The 19,707-nt window shown below is 34.1% G+C and overlaps 1 protein-coding gene and 1 long non-coding RNA gene across 2 annotated transcripts; one reads left to right on the top strand and one right to left on the bottom strand.

The window, feature by feature from the left end:
• Window positions 1-3,307: 3,307 nt before the first annotated feature.
• On the bottom strand, window positions 3,308-4,273 carry LOC128291735 (uncharacterized). Its single transcript, XR_008281556.1, has 2 exons — window positions 4,146-4,273; window positions 3,308-3,460 (listed from the first exon to the last, which is right to left on the bottom strand). It is a non-coding gene; the product is annotated as an uncharacterized LOC128291735 (long non-coding RNA).
• Window positions 4,274-16,828: 12,555 nt separating this feature from the next.
• Window positions 16,829-19,454, top strand: LOC108465506 (probable sodium/metabolite cotransporter BASS1, chloroplastic). Its single transcript, XM_017765836.2, has 7 exons — window positions 16,829-17,406; window positions 17,588-17,728; window positions 18,081-18,236; window positions 18,511-18,632; window positions 18,737-18,898; window positions 18,988-19,048; window positions 19,134-19,454. The coding sequence occupies exons 1-7, from the start codon at window positions 17,008-17,010 to the stop codon at window positions 19,308-19,310; spliced, it is 1,218 nt and encodes a 405-aa protein (XP_017621325.1). The 5' UTR covers window positions 16,829-17,007; the 3' UTR covers window positions 19,311-19,454.
• The last annotated feature ends 253 nt before the right edge of the window (window positions 19,455-19,707 follow it).

Below are 19,707 nucleotides of genomic sequence, written 5' to 3'. Positions count from 1 at the left end.
CACTTTGCCATGGAACAACCATGGTCTTATCCAATCAATTCATCACACGTCACGATACTAACGTACTCAATCCTGCGTTTTCCTAATTTGCATTTCCACATTTATTCTTTCATTAACAAAATCTATACAATCCCACAACAAATTCGTATATAATAACACATTATAAACTTCAATCATTCACAAATAAACATCTAAATTCAACCATATGAACTTACCCGGCTAATTTGTAGAAGATATTGAAATGGTGAAATTAGTGAATTAAAAGAATTTATTAGGTCAAACGGGTCAAAAATGAGGTATCGAGACCTCAAAGTTGAAAATCGAGCTATAAATATTTTTATAAATATTTATGGAGTGTCATTGAGTTAGTATTAAAGTTTCGTTAGAAAATTTTAACGTTTGGATGGCTAATTAATTGAAAAGGATTAAATTGAAAATAGCACAAAATTTGTTAAATTGTGAGTAAATAGCTTAAGTATTTAAAAGATGGATTTAAAGAGCAATTAGACCCAAAGGTTAATGGCTGGACGGTTTGGGTATGAAATAAGCAAGAAAACAATGTGAACAAGGGCAAAATTGGAAATAGATAAAAGTTAATAGTTAAATAATGATGTAATTGAAAAATCTAGACATTTTCTTCATAATTTCTCAGCCAAAACGCCATAGAAGGTCTGGAGAAAGCTGGTTTTCATATTTTTACATCATTTGAGTCTAATTCTTGCTTTTCTTGATAATTTTTATGTTTTATGACTTTTACAATTACGTCCACTTGTAGAATTCATTAGTTTTTGATTTTATGGGTGAAATTGGAAGTTACCCTGGATGGATAAGGGAATTTTATGATGAATTATTATGAAATTTAAGTTCTAATTTCATATTAAGGTGGTTTTATTAAGTGATTTTGATAGGAAATGATATTTAGGACCTAATTGTGAAAAAGTTGTGAATTGACGGTTGCTGTTGAAATTCAGAATATAAAAGGTTTTGAAATAGTTTATAATGATAAAATAAAGTGTTAATTGAGAAAAATTAGTTCAATTGATGGGTGAATTGAGTAGGGACTAAATTGTGAAAACTGTAAATTTTGGGGTAAAAGTGCAATTTCGAAATTTGAACAGCATAAATTGTGAAGTGAAATAGAAATCAAATAAATGCTAATGAGTAGAAATATTTTATATTATAGATCAAGAATCCAAGAAGAGCGAGGAAAAGAAAAAGTTGCGAATAGTCCCAAAATTTCAATATCTTCTACAAATTAGTAGGGTAAGTTCATATGGTTGAAATTAGATGTTTATTTGTGAATGATTGAAGTATATAATGTGTTATTATATCTGAGTTTGTTGTGGGATTGTGTAGATTTTGTTAATGAAAGAATAAATGTGGAAATGCAAATTAGGAAAAAGCGAGGATTGAGTACGTTAAGTATCGTGACGTATGATGAATTGACGGATAAGACCTTGGTTGTTCCATGGCAAAGTGTGAAATGTAGGTATGGTATCATCCATCTTGAGTTGTGAAATGTAGGTATGGTATTATCCATCTTGGTACATGAAATGTAGGTATGGTATTATCAAATCCATCTTGAGTTAAGAAATGTAGGTATGGCATTTCCCATACCGAGTTAAAAAATGTAGGTATGGAATTTCAATGAGGAAAACCATACTGAGTTGTGAATCGTGGCATTGAGCAACGGCGTACTCAATTTAAATAAGCCGTTTCCTAATTTGATTATAAGAAATAAAGAGAAGTGATCCAAATGAAAGAGATTGAGTAGTTATTCTTGTTGAGCTCAACTATGTGAATTATTATAACAATGGTTGTGAATCGCAGAAACTTTAGTAAATGTTTTGGTATTGTTTGGAAATATTATGTTTGGTAAGCATTACTTTTAACCTATGAACTTACTAAGCTTCAATAAGCTTACTTGTGTGTGTTTAATATTTTATGTAGATTGACTTGAAGTGAAGTGGGTAGATCGGATCAACACAACAAAGCACACTATCCAGATCAATTCGGTAGCTTTTGTTTTATGTTTGAAGATTTATATGGCATGTATAGAGTTTGAATGAATTGAAGTAAAGATGTTATAAACTAGTTAACAATATTTGTACTAAAATAGTTTTCGGTAAGTAGCAGTAGTTTGACTTTGAAAAATCACTAAAAATAGTAGAAATGGAATTAAATAATGAATAAATTATGGAATCAATTTCGATGAGTCTATTTTCATATGGAAGAAGCAAAACAGGTATATGAGCTATATTTTATGAGATGTTTAAATTTTTGTGAAACAGGGCCAGAGCAATTTCTGGATCCCCTGTTCTGACTTTGGAAATTCACCATAAATTTTACAAAGATAATTAGAAGTCATACTTTATATGTACAGATTCCTTATTGAGTTTAGTTTTATTAGAGACAAACAGCATAGTCATTGAAGCTATGTACAGAGAGATATCTGATTTGTAATACACAAAGGTCAGAGTAGTCAAACCCTGAAACAGGGGAGATTTTAAATAATAAACTGTACTAATTGGCTTGACCAAAAATTCTAGAAAAAAATTTGTAAGTAGATATATGAGTATAAATTCAGAGAAAATTTACGGATTTGGATTTCAAGTTTTATAACTCGAGATATGAATTATTTAGCAACTATGACACAGTTGGACAGCTTGTCTGGAAAGTGTGATATAAATTGTTTGAATTTGTTTCTATTAAAAATAAGACTGAAAAATTTATATCACACTTTCCAGACAAGCTGTCCAACTGCGTTACAGATGCAAAAAAAATCATATCTCGAGTTACAAAACTCGAAATCTAAATCCGTAAATTTTCCCCAAATCTAGGCTCATATATCTACTTACTAATTTTTTCTAGAATTGTTGGTTGGGCCAATTAGTACAGTTTATTAGTTGAAGTCTCCCTGTTTCAGGGTTCATTGCTCTGACCCTGTTCACTACGAACCAAATTTCTCCATGTAAAGAATTCAAATAACCAAGACGTTTATTTCTATTAAAATAGACTCAATAAGGAATCCATACATATATAGTATGACTCCTAATTAATTTTTATAATTTTAGTGATTTTTACAAATCAGAACAGGGAGTTCAAAATCACTCTGACCTTGTCTCAAAAAATTCAAATATCTCCTGATATGAAAGCCTTTTGCTTACACGTTTCTTCTATGTGAAACTAGATTCAATAAGATTTAATTTCATATTTTATTCAACCTATAATTATATTTTTATGATTTATGGTGAATTTTCAAACTTAGACTACTGCTACTAACCAAAAACTATTTTAGTACAAAATGTTGTTAACTAGTTTATAACATCTTTACTTCATTTCATTTAAACTCTATACATGCCATATAAATCTTCAAACATAAAACAAAAGCTACCAGAATTGATCTGGATAGTGTGCTTTGTTGTGTTGATCCGATCTACCCACTTCACTTCAAGTCAATCTACATAAAAATATTAAACACACACAAGTAAGCTTATTGAAGCTTAGTAAGTTCATAGGTTAAGAGTAATGCTTACCAAACATAATATTTCCAAACAATACCAAAACACTTACTAAAGTTTCTGCGATTCACAACCATTGTTATAATAATTCACATAGTTGAGCTCAACATAACAACTACTCAATCTCTTCCATTTGGATCACTTCTCTTTATTTCTTATAATCAAATTAGGAAACGGCTTACGAAATTGAGTACGTCGTTGCTCAATGCCACGATTCACAACTCAGTATGGTTTTCCTCATTGAAATACCATACCTACATTTTTCAACTTCGGTATGGGAAATGCCATACCTACATTTTTAACTCAAGTATGGATTTGATAATACCATACCTACATTTCACACTCAAGATGGATAATACCATACCTACATTTCACAACTCAGTATGGATGATACCATACCTACATTTCACACTTTGCCATGGAACAACCGTGGTCTTATCCGTCAATTCATCACACGTCACGATACGAACGTACTCAATCCTGCGTTTTTCCTAATTTGCATTTCCACATTTATTCTTTCATTAACAAAATCTATACAATCCCACAACAAATTCGTATATAATAACACATTATAAACTTCAATCATTCACAAATAAACATCTAAATTCAACCATATGAACTTACCCGGCTAATTTGTAGAAGATATTGAAATTTAGGGACTACTCCGCAACTTTTTCTTTTCCTCGTTCTTCTTTGGATTCTTGATATGATGTAAAAATATGAAAAACCAGCTTTCTCCAGACCTTCTATAGCGTTTTGGTGAGAAAATATGAAAATGTCTAGATTTTTCAATTACATCATTATTTAACTATTAACTTTTATCTATTTCCAATTTTGCCCTTGTTCACATTGTTTTCTTGCTTATTTCATACCCAAACCGTCATTAACCTTTGGGTCTAATTGCTATTTAAATCCATCTTTTTAAATACTTAAGCTATTTACACACAATTTAACAAATTTTGTGCTATTTTCAATTTAATCCTTTTTAATTAATTAGCCGTCAAGCGTTAAAATTTTCTAACGAAACTTTAATACTAACTCAATGACACTCCATAAATATTTATAAAAATATTTATAGCTCGATTTTCAACTTTGAGTTCTCGATACCTCATTTTTGACCCGTTTGACCTAATAAATTCTTTTAATTCACTAATTTCACCATTTCACAAATTCTTCTAAATTCTTACTTGACTCATAAATATTAAATTACTATCTTGTTCAATCTTATTTGTCGAATTTAGTGATCTCAAATCACCATTTCCGACACCAATGAAAATTAGGCCGTTACAACTCTCCCCTTTAAAAATTTCGTCCTCGAAATTTGTTACTGAAAATAGATTTGGATCTTGTGATCTCATTGACTCCTCTGTTTCCCAGGTTGCCTCCTACATACCATGTCGATGCCATAATACTTTAACCAATGGTACTCTTTTGTTCCGCAATTCCTTAACTTCACGAGCCAAAATCTTCTTGGGTTCTTCCGAATAAGTCATATCTGGTTGAAGCTCAATTTCGATGGGGGAATTACGTGTGAAGGATCGACCTATCTTGCCTTAGCATAGACACATGAAACACATTATGAATCTTCTCAAGTTCGGAGGTAAAGCCAAGCGATAAGCCACAGGACCAACTCTTTCCACAATTTCATATGGCCTATGAATCTCGGACTTAATTTTCCTTTTTACCAAATCATAACACCCTTTTCCATGGTGAAACTTTTAAAAATACTCGATCACCCACTTGCATATTCTATGTCTCTTCGTTTTAAATCCGCATATGACTTCGACGATCTGGGCGACTTTTAGACTATCTCGAATAATCCGGACTTTCTCTTGGTTTCTCGAATCAAATCAACCCCAACTATTTTGATTCACTCAATTCGGACCAACACAATGGAGTCTTGCATTTTCTACCATAAAGAGCCTCAAATGGTGTCATTTTATACTAGGCCGATAGCTATTGTTGTAAGCAAACTCATAGCGGTAAATACCTTTCCCAACTGTCACCAAACTCGGTATACAACATCTTAACATATCTTCTAAAATTTGAATCACTCGCTCATTGTCCATCTGTTTGAGGATGAAATCTTGTACTAAAATTCAATCGGTGCCTAAGGCTTCTTGCAATTTATTCCAAAATCTTGAAGTAAACCTCGGATCCGATGCGAAATGATAGATATTGGAACTCCATGTAGTCTCACAATCTCGACACATACAATTACGCTAACTTATTAAGTGAAAAATCATTACACTGGAATAAAGTGTGCTGACTTTGTCAATCTATCAACAATCACCCATATCGAATCTTTCTTTCTCGGAGTCACAGGCAATCCTAACACAAAATCCATTGAAATATGCTCCCACTTCCATTCAGGAATCATAATGGGTTGTAATAAACCCGTTGGCACTTGATGCTCTACTTTAACTTGCTGGCAAATCAAACATTTTGCAATAAATTCGAAATTTCTCTTTTCATACCGAGCCACCAATATGTCTTTTCGAGATCACCATACATTTTGTGCTACCGGATGAATAGAATACATACTATTATGTGCTTGAAAGAATATCATTCTTTAAATCGAATTATTGGGAACACAAATCCTATTATGATAGCGCAATATACCTTCATCATCAATCTTGAACTCGAATCTAAATTATCCGAACCATTTGCCGTTTCAAAGACCAATTTTGGATCTTCATTCTGCACTTGAATTTGTTGAAGAAACATTGGTTTTACCTTCAATTCTACTAATACAACACCTTCTTCATTAAGAGCCAAATGAGCATTCATTGCCCGAAGTGCAAACAAGGATGACTTTCGACTCAGTGCATCAGCAACTACATTAGCTTTCCACGGATGATAGTCAATAACCAAATCATAGTCTTTCAGCAACTCTAACCACCGTCTCTGTCTTAAGTTCAGTTCCTTCTGAGTCATTAAGTATTTCAAACTTTTGTGATCCGTATACATATAACACTTCTCACCATATAAATAGTGTCTCCAAATTTTTAAGGCAAAAACAATTGCAGCTAACTCAATATCATGTGTAGGGTAATTCTTTTCATGTGGTTTTAATTGCCGTGAAGCATAAGCCACCACCTTTCCCGACTGCATTAACACACAACCCAAACCACTTAAAGATGCATCACTGTACACAACATACGGTATACCTGATTCTGGTTGAGTTAAGACTGGAGCTTCTGTTAACATTTTCTTTAACTGATCAAAGCTCTGCTGACATTCATCAGACCACATAAACTCAACATTCTTACGTAATAAGCGAGTCATTGGTGAAGTAATCATGGAAAAATTCTTTACAAAGCGGCGATAGTATCCTGCTAATCCTAGAAAACTTCGCACTTGATTTACATTCTTGGTGTTTTCCAATTCACCACTCTTTGAAACTTTACTTGGATCCACACGAATTCCTTGATTGATATAATATGACCCAAAATCCAACCTCATGAAGCCAAAACTCACATTTACTAAATTTCGCATATAATCGTTTTTCTCTCAACGTCGTAGTACAATTCTCAAGTGCTGTGCATGTTCGGATTTTGTCTTTGAATAGACCAATATGTAATCAATAAATACCACCACAAATCTATCCAAATAAGACTGAAAAATTCGATTCATTAAATCCATAAATGCAGCAAGGGTATTCGTTAAACCAAAAGGCATTACCAAAAATTAAGTAGTGACCATACCGAGTTCGAAAAGCGATCTTTGGCACATCACACTCTTTAACCTTCGGTGATAATACCCGGATCTAAGGTCTATTTTTGAGAACAACTGCGGCACCTTTCAGTTGATCAAACAAATCATCGATCTGAGGTAATGGATATTTATTTTTAATTGTTACCTTATTCAACTGCACGTAATCAATACACAATCGCAACGAACCATCTTTCTTTTTCACAAATAAGACAGTGCGCCCAAGGTGATGTACTCGGTCGATGAACCCTTTATCCAATAACTCTTGCAACTGTGTCTTCAACTCTTTTAACTCAATGGTGCCATTCTATACGGTGTTATTGATATTGGGTGTGCAGGAATTACATCAATTGTGAATTCAACCTCACGATCTGGGGTAAACCGGTAATTTCTCGAAACACATCGATAAACTCATTAACAACGACAATTGTTCCATCTTCAATTCAGAACCCCGAGTATCAAGAATATAAGCTAAAAATGCTTCATTACCTTTCCGAATTAATTTTCGAGCTGTAAAGGCTAAAATAATTCTGACATCATTCTTTTTATCCCTAAACTCAGCTGAAACTATTTCCCCTGTCTGACATTTTAAATCAATCCGTTTTTCTCTACAATTCACTATGGCATCGTGTTCAATCAACCAATCTATTCCAAGAATAACATCAAATTCTCGGAAAGGTAACAACATTAAATCAGCTGTTTAATTAATGAATTCACAGCCTTGTATTTTCATTTTATAATGCTATACATGCCATACTCAAAATATACAAGCCATTATGCCAAGATGGTATACGGATAGTGTGGCGTGCCTCAAACCGTTTACGATTTCGAGTGGCTTGTCAACACTACAAGGAATGAAAAGGAGGAGTAAGCATAAATGCTTAGTAAGCTCACATGCAAATAGCAAGTAACATAACCATATAAGCAAACATAAAACATCATTTGCATAATCATCACCAAGACATTCATATCACCTTTTCATTTATCATCTTACCATATTATTGTTATATCGAGTTTTCAACCCGAGGGTTAAGTACATACATTCAAAGTATCCATTTCACAACACTTACCAATCGTCCCTTTCATCTTGAGTATTCCTCCATTTGAGTAGAACTTTACCCGTTGAACACATGAATATAATTCGGATACATGGATAACTTGCACATAAGTGCCACATATGTAGCCAAGCTACCATGTAACCCGCCCATAAGTGAGCTCGGACTCAACTCAACGAGCTCGGGCGTTCGCATCCATAAGTGAACTCGGACTCAACTCAGCGAGTTCGGATGCCTAGTTACATCTCACGAACTCAGACTCAACTCAACGAGTTCGGGCGCTCGCATCCATAAGTGAACTCGGACTCAACTCAACGAGTTCGGATGCTCAACCATCCTAGTGACATGTCACTTGTATCCTAATCTATTCCTAAGGTTCAAGCGGGCTTTTCCTCGAACACTTATCCTTGCCGTCTTAGTAGAATGCCGAAATCAATACTCAGTAACAATTATATTTAACAAGTAGCTCACATAATTTACATATTATTTGAAATTAACCACAAAGCATACATTTCATAATAAAATTCAGCATAACATATAATTAACATCAATAACTTAAAAATAACAATTATGCTACTTTATTTACACATAAACTTACTAATCATACTTATTCAACCAAGTGTACATAAACACACACTTATTCAGTTTTGAAATGGTTTCAGCTGAGTTAAAAGAGTTGAAGACACAGTTGCAAGAGTTATTGGATAAAGGTGGTGGCTTATGCTTCACGGCAATTAAAACCACATGAAAAGAATTACCCTACACATGATATTGAGTTAGCTGCAATTGTTTTTGCCTTAAAAATTTAGAGACACTATTTATATGGTGAGAAGTGTTATATGTATACGGATCACAAAAGTTTGAAATACTTAATGACTCAGAAGGAACTGAACTTAAGACAGAGGCGGTGGTTAGAGTTCTTTGAAAGACTATGATTTGGTTATTAACTATCATCCGGGAAAGCTAATGTAGTTCTTGATGCCTTTGAGTCGAAAGTCATCCTTGTTTGCACTTGACAATGAATGCTCATTTGGCTCTTAATGAAGAAGGTGTTGTATTAGTAGAATTGAAGGTAAAACCAATGTTTCTTCAACAAATTCGAAGTGCGAAATGAAGATCCAAAATTGGTCTTTGAAAGCGGCAAATGGTTCGGGATAATTTAGATTGAGTTCGATATTGATGATGAAGGTATATTGCGCTATCATAATAGGATTTGTGTTCCCAATAATTCGATTTAAAGAATGATATTCTTTCGAAGCACATAATAGTATGTATTCTATTCATCCGAGTAGTACAAAAATGTATGGTGATCTGAAAAAGACATATTGGTGGCTGGTATGAAAAGAGAATTTGAATTTATTGCAAAATGTTTGATTTGCCGACAAGTTAAAGCGAGCATCAAGTGCCAGCGGGTTTATTACAACCCATTATGATTCCCGAATGGAAGTGGGAGCATATTTCAATGGATTTTGTGTTAGGATTGCTGTGACTCAGAAAGAAAGATTCGATATGGGTGATTGTTGATAGATTGACAAAGTCGACACACTTTATTCGGTCGAGCAGATTTTCACTTAATAAGTTAGCGAAATTGTATGTGTCGAGATTGTGAGACTACATGGAGTTCAATATCTATCATTTCAGAATAGGGATCCGGGTTTACTTCAAGATTTTGGAATAAATTGCAAGAAGCCTTAGGCACAGTTGAATTTTAGTCTGACATTTCATCCTCAAGCAGATGGACAATCGAAGCGAGTGATTCAAATTTTAGAAGATATGTTAAGATGTTGTATACTCGAGTTTGGTGACAGTTGGGAAAGGTATTTACTGTTGGTGAGTTTGCTTACAACAATAGCTATCAGTCTAGTATAAAATGACACCATTTGAGGCTCTTTATGGTAGAAAATGCAAGACTCCATTGTGTTGGTCGAATTAAGTGAATAAAAATAGTTGGGGTTGATTTGATTCGAAAACCAAGAGAAAGTCTGGATTATTCGAGATAGTCTAAAAGCGCTTGGATCGTCGAAGTCATATCGGATTTAAAGCGAAGAGACATAGAATATCAGTTGGGTGATCGAGTATTTTTAAAAGTTTCACCATGGAAAAGGGTGTTACGATTTGGTAAAAGGAAAATTAAGTCCGAGATTCATAGGGCCATATGAAATTGTGGAAAGGGTTGGTCCTGTGGCTTATCGTTTGGCTTTACCTCGAAACTTGAGAAGATTCATAATGTGTTTCATGTGTCTATGCTAAGGCGGTATAGATCGGATCCTTCACACGTAATTCCCATCTTGAAATTGAGCTTCAACCGGATATGACTAATTGAAGAACCGGTGAAGATTTTGGCTCGTGAAGTTAAGGAATTGCGGAACAAAAGAGTACCATTGGTTAAAGTATTATGGCATCGACATGGTATGTAGGAGGCAACACAGGAAGCAGAGAGTCAATGAGATCACGATATCCAAATCTATTTTCGGTAACAAATTTGAAGACGAAATTTTTAAAGGGGAGAGTTATAACGGCCTAATTTTCGTTGGTGTCGGAAATGGTGATTTGAGATCACTAAATTTGACAAATAAGATTGAACAAGATAGTAATTTAATATTTATGAGTCAAGTAAGAATTTAGAAGAATTTGTGAAATGGTGAAATTAGTGAATTAAAAGAATTTATTAGGTCAAGCGGGTCAAAAATGAGGTATCGAGACCTCAAAGTTGAAAATCGAGCTATAAATATTTTTATAAATATTTATGGAGTGTCATTGAGTTAGTATTAAAGTTTAGTTAGAAAATTTTAACGTTTGGATGGCTAATTAATTAAAAAGATTAAATTGAAAATAGCATAAAATTTGTTAAATTGTGAGTAAATAGCTTAAGTATTTAAAAGATGGATTTAAAAGCAATTAGACCCAAAGGTTAATGATTGGACGGTTTGGGTATGAAATAAGCAAGAAAACAATGTGAACAAGGGGTAAAATTGGAAATAGATAAAAGTTAATAGTTAAATAATGATGTAATTGAAAAATCTAGACATTTTTCATATTTTCTCAACAAAAGCGCCATAGAAGGTCGGAGAAAGCTGGTTTTCATATTTTTACATCACATCAAGAATCCAAGAAGAGCGAGGAAAAGAAAAAGTTGCGGAATAGTCCCTAAATTTCAATATCTTCTACAAATTAGCGGGTAAGTTCATATGGTTGAATTTAGATGTTTATTTGTGAATGATTGAAGTTTATAATGTGTTATTATATCTGAATTTGTTGTGGGATTGTATAGATTTTGTTAATGAAAGAATAAATGTGGAAATGCAAATTAGGAAAAGCGAGGATTGAATACGTTAAGTATCGTGGCGTGTGATGAATTGACGGATAAGACCATGGTTGTTCCATGGCAAAGTGTGAAATGTAGGTATGGTATCATCCATCTTGAGTTGTGAAATGTAGGTATGGTATTATCCATCTTGAAATGTGAAATGTAGGTATGGTATTATCAAATCCATCTTGAGTTAAAAATGTAGGTATGGCATTTCCCATATCGAGTTGAAAATGTAGGTATGGTATTTCAATGAGGAAAACCATCTTGAGTTGTGAATCGTGGCATTGAGCAACGGCGTACTCAATTTAAATAAGCCGTTTCCTAATTTGATTATAAGAAATAAAGAGAAGTGATCCAAATGGAAGAGATTGAGTAGTTGTTCTTGTTGAGCTCAACTATGTGAATTATTATAACAATGGTTGTGAATCGCAGGAAACTTTAGTAAGTGTTTTGGTATTGTTTGGAAATATTATGTTTGGTAAGCATTACTTTTAACCTATGAACTTACTAAGCTTCAATAAGCTTACTTGTGTGTGTTTAATATTTTTATGTAGATTGACTTGAAGTGAAGTGGGTAGATCGGATCAACACAACAAAGCACACTATCCAGATCAATTCGGTAGCTTTTGTTTTATGTTTGAAGATTTATATGGCATGTATAGAGTTTAAATGAAATGAAGTAAAGATGTTATAAACTAGTTAACAACATTTTGTACTAAAATAGTTTTTGGTTAGTAGCAGTAGTCTGAGTTTGAAAATTCACCATAAATCATAAAATATAATTATAGGTTGAATAAAATATGAAATTAAATCTTATTGAATCTAGTTTCATATAGAAGAAACGGTGTAAGCAAAAGGCTTTCATATCAGGAGATATTTGAATTTTTGTGAGACAAGGTCAGAGTGATTTTGAACTCCCTGTTCTGATTTGTAAAAATCATTAAAATTATAAAAATTAATTAGAGTCATACTATATATGTATGGATTCCTTATTGAGTCTATTTTAATATAAATAAACGTCTTGGTTATTTGAATTCTTTACATGGAGAAATTTGGTTCGTAGTGAACAGGGGTCAGAGCAGCCGAACCCTGAAACAGGGGAGACTTCAACTAATAAACTGTACTAATTGGCCCAACCAACAATTCTAGAAAAAATTAGTAAGTAGATATATGAGCCTAGATTTGGGGAAAATTTACGGATTTAGATTTCGAGTTTTGTAACTCGAGATATGATTTTTTTTGCATCTGTAACGCAGTTGGACAGCTTGTCTGGAAAGTGTGATATAAATTGTTTGAATTTGTTTAAGTGCTCAAATAAGTTTAGTAATGCCTCGTGCTCGACTCTGGCGACGGTCTCGGGTAAAGGGGGCGTTATAGAGTTCCTTGCCACCTTTCAATGGAGGCCATGCCCTCATATTTCACTTTTTGCACGGCACAAGATTTTGGCCAATTCTTTACTCTATCCGCACGAAAGGGTACAAAAAACCCGTTTTCTCAGGTAGATTATGGAGAGACTTTGTTATTTATAACAACTTCAATGTTGGTGATAGATTCACCTTGTACCGAGTGCAAGTTGAAGATAATTCTTCCTACTATATGGATGAAGTGGGGAGAGAAATAGACTTCCTTGGCATAAATGTAATGGCCTATAGCAGTGGCAGTACTGCTGAAGAAAAAGTTATTACTCACCATCATCAAGAAGGACTTAGCTTGGAGTTGTCTCTGGGACAACCCAATGTGGTGGGAGCCGATAATTCAAAAAACTTGCTACTCACAAGCCAATATCGGGCCCTTCCTTCTTCTACTTTCTCTATATAAGAAAACACTATGTGTCGAAACCCTTTCTTATAAATCGACCGCAGGCTTTTAATAAAAGGTTCGTTTAGTAAAACAGTTTCGGCTTGGGTCTATCGGGCCATTGGGGTTTTTTACTGATTCGGGCTTGTAATATGGGCTGTTAGAATATTTTAATAGGCCTAAACCCGAATTGATTCAAATACAAAATGACCAAAACATGAGCTTTAAATCCAAATAAGCTGAAAAACAACCAAAATCCGAATAAAAAACAATCCAAACCCCAAAGTGGCAAAACCCAAAATAAATGAAAATTTTAAAACTTGATTCAATCTACATTGATCCTTCTCAAAATCAACCCAAACTGACCAATTGTTAGCTCTATAAAGAAGTAAAGATCACAGCAAAATTCAAGCTGATAAGTAAACAAATTGATGGATCTGCCACAAGTACAAAATTAGGTTGATTAAAATTGTATTGATTAAGCTAAATCAAAATCGTTATTGAAATTTTGAAACATGACAGATCCATTTTGAAGAATCATAAAATGATTAAAAACGATTTTTAGAAATAATTCAATAAAATAAGTGTAAAATGAAAGAAAAAAGAGTTGAATCTTGATGTTGAAACATATGAAGAACAACAGATCTAGCAAACTGAATGGAAATGGATCCCGCAAAGACCAAAGGCCTATGGCTCAAACTTAACGTACGCCAATTCTCGGGCTCCTTCGGTATTTCTTTCCAAAAATACCCTTTTTCTTAGGATTTTTGGCAAAAAAAGAGCCCTAATCGAGACTCCAGCCTTGATTTCTCCAGTCATGGGGAAAAATCCAACTTACATACAATAGTAGAAACTGAAGCTTACATCAATATGTTTTCAAACCCCAAGATTCTTTTTTTTAAAAAAACCAGAAAAATTAACAAAAAAACCAGCAAATAGACTAAAAAACCTTGAAAGCTAATACCTTGAGAGCTGAAAGAAAATATTGATTGAAAAAAAAAATGAAAAGAAGGTCGACAGCGGCAAGAGTGACCTTCCTTTCTTTAGCTAGGTTTTTATAGTATAAAGATAAGGATTCAGCGGCTAGGATTTAACTTTATGACGCTAATAGATGCCGTCGGATTACGTACTAGAGTTTTGAACTTTGAAGTGTGGCGGCGCATAATTTGCAGTACAGTGGTTGCTAATTGGGCTTTTTTGAGCCCATCAAAACTGGGCATAGATTGCCCAGCAACTTGAACCCGAATTTGATTAAGCTGGTTGGTGTTTTAAGTTTATATACAACTTTTTCCATATAATAAAGGTCAAAATATAATTTCATAAAATAAAAAGTTTGATTAGGCTGGTGAGCTATTCGAGTAGAGTATTATGGTGTTTAAACTTGATTCAATTGATAGTTTAAGTTGCACAAGCTCATTCGATAATTACCAAATTTAATTTGAATTTTTTTAAGTCGAATTTGAATATTTGCAAGCATCTAGATCTTATTTCTTGAGAATGGAACAATTTATAATTATTTTAAATTATAAATTAATACGTGATAAAAAAATTTAAATTCATCCTTACGTGTGGATGGAAAAAGCAAAACACCAGTAAAGGTCTAATTTAACCGGATTACTCTAAATTTAGTTAAAATCTAACGTAACTATCAAATGTTAAAATATCTGAATTTAATTTTTAAGTTACTATATATATCCTTAACCCGAAATGACTTCAACCTGTGAACTACATTTGTTTACCCCCACACTCTAAGCTTGAAAATCTGCTACTTTCATGGGCATTGTTCTATTATTACTTTAGCTTGAAATTTGCAACTTTCTTGGTCATTGTTCATTTGCTTCATGCATAAAAAAGCCACGCACTATAATTCCAAACACAATTTAAAACAAAATAACAACAAAAAATCAGACATAATCATGTCCAAATCCAATGAACAACAAGCTTTCCCACAAGGACAAAACAATGAAATGTTACAAGGGTTACCCGTAAACACCAGCCCTTATGTTAACTACAAAGATATGGAAGATTATAAGCAAAAGGGCTATGGTACTGAAGGACACCAGCAAGTTCAACAGAAGAAGTCGGCGAGTGGCAGCACCGATGCCCCCACACTTGTCGAGCCTCATGCACCCAATAGTTGTAAGGCCGGTCGTCCTTCCCTCAACTAGGGTTGTTGGGTTGTTTAGCCCTTTTTATCTATTTGAGATGGTGGGCATTGGTAATGAATAGTATATATATATAGAGTAAGTTTGTGTGTGTTTTGGCAATAAATATATGTAACTTGATACTTACTTTCTTGTAGTTTCAAGCAAATTGTAATTAATTAATATATATAGTAGTATTTTATTTTTATTAATGTGGATTAATTTGGTATAATTTAGTTTGGGGTGCCATTAAGAAAGGAAAAAAAGGTAATAAAAAGTATTAAATGTGTTAATATAGGGTGGATAGCTTGAAAATCTTTATTTGATTTTATCATAAAAAAGCTAAAAAAACCGAGCCTAAAATGGATTGAATTTGAAAGCAATCTTAAACTTGAAATGATCCAACTAAAATTTGGTTTGATTTGGTCTTGGTTGACCGATCTAAAATCAACTCAACTCATACATTCCATTAATTTTCTTCATTTTTTTTTAAAAAAACAAAGTTTAAGTTATGATTTATCTTTATAGTCGTACTATATTTAACTTACAGTTTTATTCCTTTTGTTTTAATTTCGCATTACTTAACCGTAACATCTCATACTTAACCCAATCAATGGGTCCAAGTTATAAGATGTCACATTTATTGTCGGAGCAGCCACAACCAATTACAACACAATTTACCCATTTTTGCATGATGTTAAGTATTTCACTAACGTGAGGTTAAATTAAAATCAAATTGGAAGATTTTTAAATTATTGGATTGACGCGAATCGCGACTTTGGAGGTTCCAAGTCGCAATGTAACTCACTGGCTTTCCTCGTCACAACACCATGTGTATCACATTACAACATTATCAAACAACGAGTGTCGTCGATCACGACTTCAAAAGCTTGAGATCGAGGTGTCACTCTTTATTTATTTAAGTCACGACATTGGGGACTCATTTATCTCGAGGATACCCATATTTACATTAACCTTTTTAAAAAATTCAAAACCACAAAATTTCTACTTAAAAAAAACATGATTATTAAAATAGTTATTTTCCACAAATGATCATTTTAACAAAAATTCAACGCAACCTCGTGATTCGTTCACTAACGAAATTTGGTTAGTACAATATCAGTGTTTTTTAGTAAAGCATAATATTAATAATAAAAGGACCAAATTATCTCAAATTAAAACATTTGATGAACTAAATCCTCAAATTAAATACAGTACAGGGATCAAAAATAGAATTCGACCAATTTTAAAGGAAGGAAAGCGACAGGAGCAGAATCTCTGAAAATCTGAACATGTTACACGAGACAATAATTGACCTAGATCTGCCACTTAGATTTTATGTCTTAGCGTGTCACTTCCGTGGCTTCCCTGTCTCTGTATCTCTTCTACAAGATTTTCCTTTCTCTTTGATGGTTTCAGCTTCCATTAAAGGTGAAAGCAAAGAAAATTGACACAGCTTCTTCACAATGTCCTTCACTTTAACCCACAGACTCTGCCTTTCACCACCACAACGAACCCATCTCAGATTCACCTTCAAACCCCACACATCAAAACCCATAGTTTCTTCACCATCAAAACTCAGTTACCGTCCCATAGTCAGTTCTCTCAGTCATAATTCTGAACACTTATCGGTCACTCAAGCAAAACCCAGATGGGAGAACATGTTATCGACTGCTGCTAGCTTTTACCCTTTGTATGTGACTGTTGGTGGCATTGTGGCTTGTTTTAAGCCGTCTGCTTTTGCTTGGTTCGTGGAGAGAGGACCTTCTTCATATAGCTTCTCGCTTGGGTTGATTATGTTGGCTATGGGTCTCACTTTAGAACTCAAGGACTTGCTCAATTTGTTCACCCAAAGACCTCTTTCTGTGAGTGTTCTTTTTTTTTTTTTTAACTTGTAATTTGAAATTTTCAGTTGTAATTTGTTCACCCAAAGACCTCTTCAATTTTCAAATTGAGTTGATTTTGCTTGAATTTGGGCTTGCCTATAAAGTGATTTTGCTTGAGTTTTTGCCTATGAACAGTTCTTTTTTCACCTACTTTGATCAGATTCTATTTGGATGTGTTGCTCAGTACACAATTATGCCAACTTTTGCTATGGTTATTAGCAAAACTTTGGGGCTTTCACCATCTCTTTCTGTTGGTTTGATTTTGCTAGGTTGTTGTCCTGGTGGTGCTGCATCCACTGTGGTAAGGGTTTCCTTTCGCATTTCAAGTCCTTTTTTCTGCATAAACTTTGCATTTTGAGGATGCTTTTTCTTGTTGGTATAGACATTGATTCGGTAAAAGTACCATGGAGACCCTGAGTCAGATTGTATTTTGTCTCTCTACTCAAAAAATTGCAAAGTAATCTCAGTTACAAATGGATGAAATTTTAACATAAAGGACCAATTTGCTCTTTGAGGATTAATTTGCCCATTTTATGAGTAGAGAGGCGAACTGTAATCTGACTCCAAGTATTCGGGCTTCAATGGTATTTTTACCCATTTGATTCGTTTTTGCAAAGTTACCCTCATTTTTTTTTGCTGAAAAAGTGTTGCAGGTGACCTTTATTGCACGAGGAGACGTTTCGTTATCGACGGTAATGACGGTTTGCACTACTCTTGGTGCAGTGATCCTCACACCTCTTTTGACTGTGATTCTAGCAGGAACATATGTTCCTGTTGATGCTATTGGACTTTCCATCAGCACCCTGCAGGTTTAGCCAATTCTATGCTTTGCCTCATACGATCTTCGACATGTTGAGGCGTATGCCATTGCAATATGTTTATCATTTGATCATGTTTTGTCTAGGTCGATGTGGCTCTGCCTCATGCGATCTTCTACATGTCGAGATGTATGCCATTGCCATATGTTTTATCGTTTGATCATGTTTTGTCTAGGTTGATGTGGCTCTGCCTCATGCGATCTTCTACATGTCGAGATGTATGCCATTGCCATATGTTTTATCATTTGATCATGTCTTGTTCCAGGTGGTTGTGGCTCCGGTTTTGCTCGGTTCTTACCTACAAAGCACATTTCCTTTGGTGGTGAAAATGATTACACCATTTGCTCCTTTATTTGCCGTTTTACTTTCATCGCTACTTGCATGCAGGTTATTCGGTCATCGAAATTTATCTATTGGATACTCACTGGTTTTAATTTTTACCTTCCATTCATTATTCCCTCTAACTTCTGGTTTCTGGGATTCCTTGCCAGCATTTTCTCGGGAAATGTCGTCCGTTTTAAGTCCTCAATAGTTAATGCATCATTGGCTTCCGATGCCTCTTTAGTCTCACGACTCCAATCATTATTATCCGGAGACCTCAGTGCCGTAATACTTTCCGTGATGTTGCTACATTTTACCGGTTTCTTTGTAGGGTGAGAATCACTAACTTGCTCCTCGTTTTTATTACACTTGGTACAAACTTCCAACGAAATAAGGAACGACTCGACTTCACCATTTGCAGGTACATATCAGCAGCCATTTGTAGATTCCGAGAAGCAGAGCGGCGAGCAATATCAATCGAGGTGCGCATCTCCGAGTTTTATACCAAATCCCTTATGAACTTTTCATATATTGCATTACATGTGTTTGATGAAATCTCCCACTCAGGTTGGCATGCAAAATTCTTCATTAGGAGTGGTATTGGCAACAACTCATTTCACTTCTCCGGTGGTAGCGTTACCGGGCGCCATGTCGGCAGTGATTATGAATATAATGGGTAGCAGCTTAGGCTTCTTTTGGAGACAGATTAGTGGTTCAAAACAGGAACTTGAAGATCAAGATTGAGGTTGAACTTGAAAATTGAAACCCACCCTTTTCTTTCCTTCTTCTTCTGCATCATTTTGTATGTATGTAATCATCAAAGTCAATGATGCGTGTATTTCACATCGAAGGGGAAATCTAAATAACATGTTTTGCATTAATTAGAAATGGCAATGGCAGCGATAAATGGTCAACCTTTATTCACTTATCAATTTTCAAAAAATTTCAAACAAAATTTAATGTAGAAGAGAGTATATATATGTATATATATATATATAATTCTTAAGTAAACTTTTAACATAAAATGTTTTCTCGTCAAATTTTGTGTATAGAAAATATAATTAATTGCATTCATCTTACAAGTCAACTGATATTTAATTTTTAAAAATAGAATTATAATATTCAATTTTCTTTTCACTAG

Source organism: Gossypium arboreum, chromosome 4 (genome assembly GCF_025698485.1).
Source record: "Gossypium arboreum isolate Shixiya-1 chromosome 4, ASM2569848v2, whole genome shotgun sequence".
Lineage (NCBI taxonomy): Eukaryota > Viridiplantae > Streptophyta > Magnoliopsida > Malvales > Malvaceae > Gossypium > Gossypium arboreum.
This window is presented reverse-complemented; position numbering and strand designations above follow the sequence as displayed.

Excerpts from the sequence above, each read along its gene's own strand:
- LOC108465506 (XM_017765836.2), top strand. The coding sequence starts at position 17,008 with ATGTCCTTCACTTTAACCCACAGACTCTGCCTTTCACCACCACAACGA. Across the intron at positions 17,729-18,080 it reads GTGGTGCTGCATCCACTGTG|GTGACCTTTATTGCACGAGG; the intron begins GTAAGGGTTTCC and ends AAAGTGTTGCAG. Across the intron at positions 19,049-19,133 it reads GGCGAGCAATATCAATCGAG|GTTGGCATGCAAAATTCTTC; the intron begins GTGCGCATCTCC and ends TCTCCCACTCAG.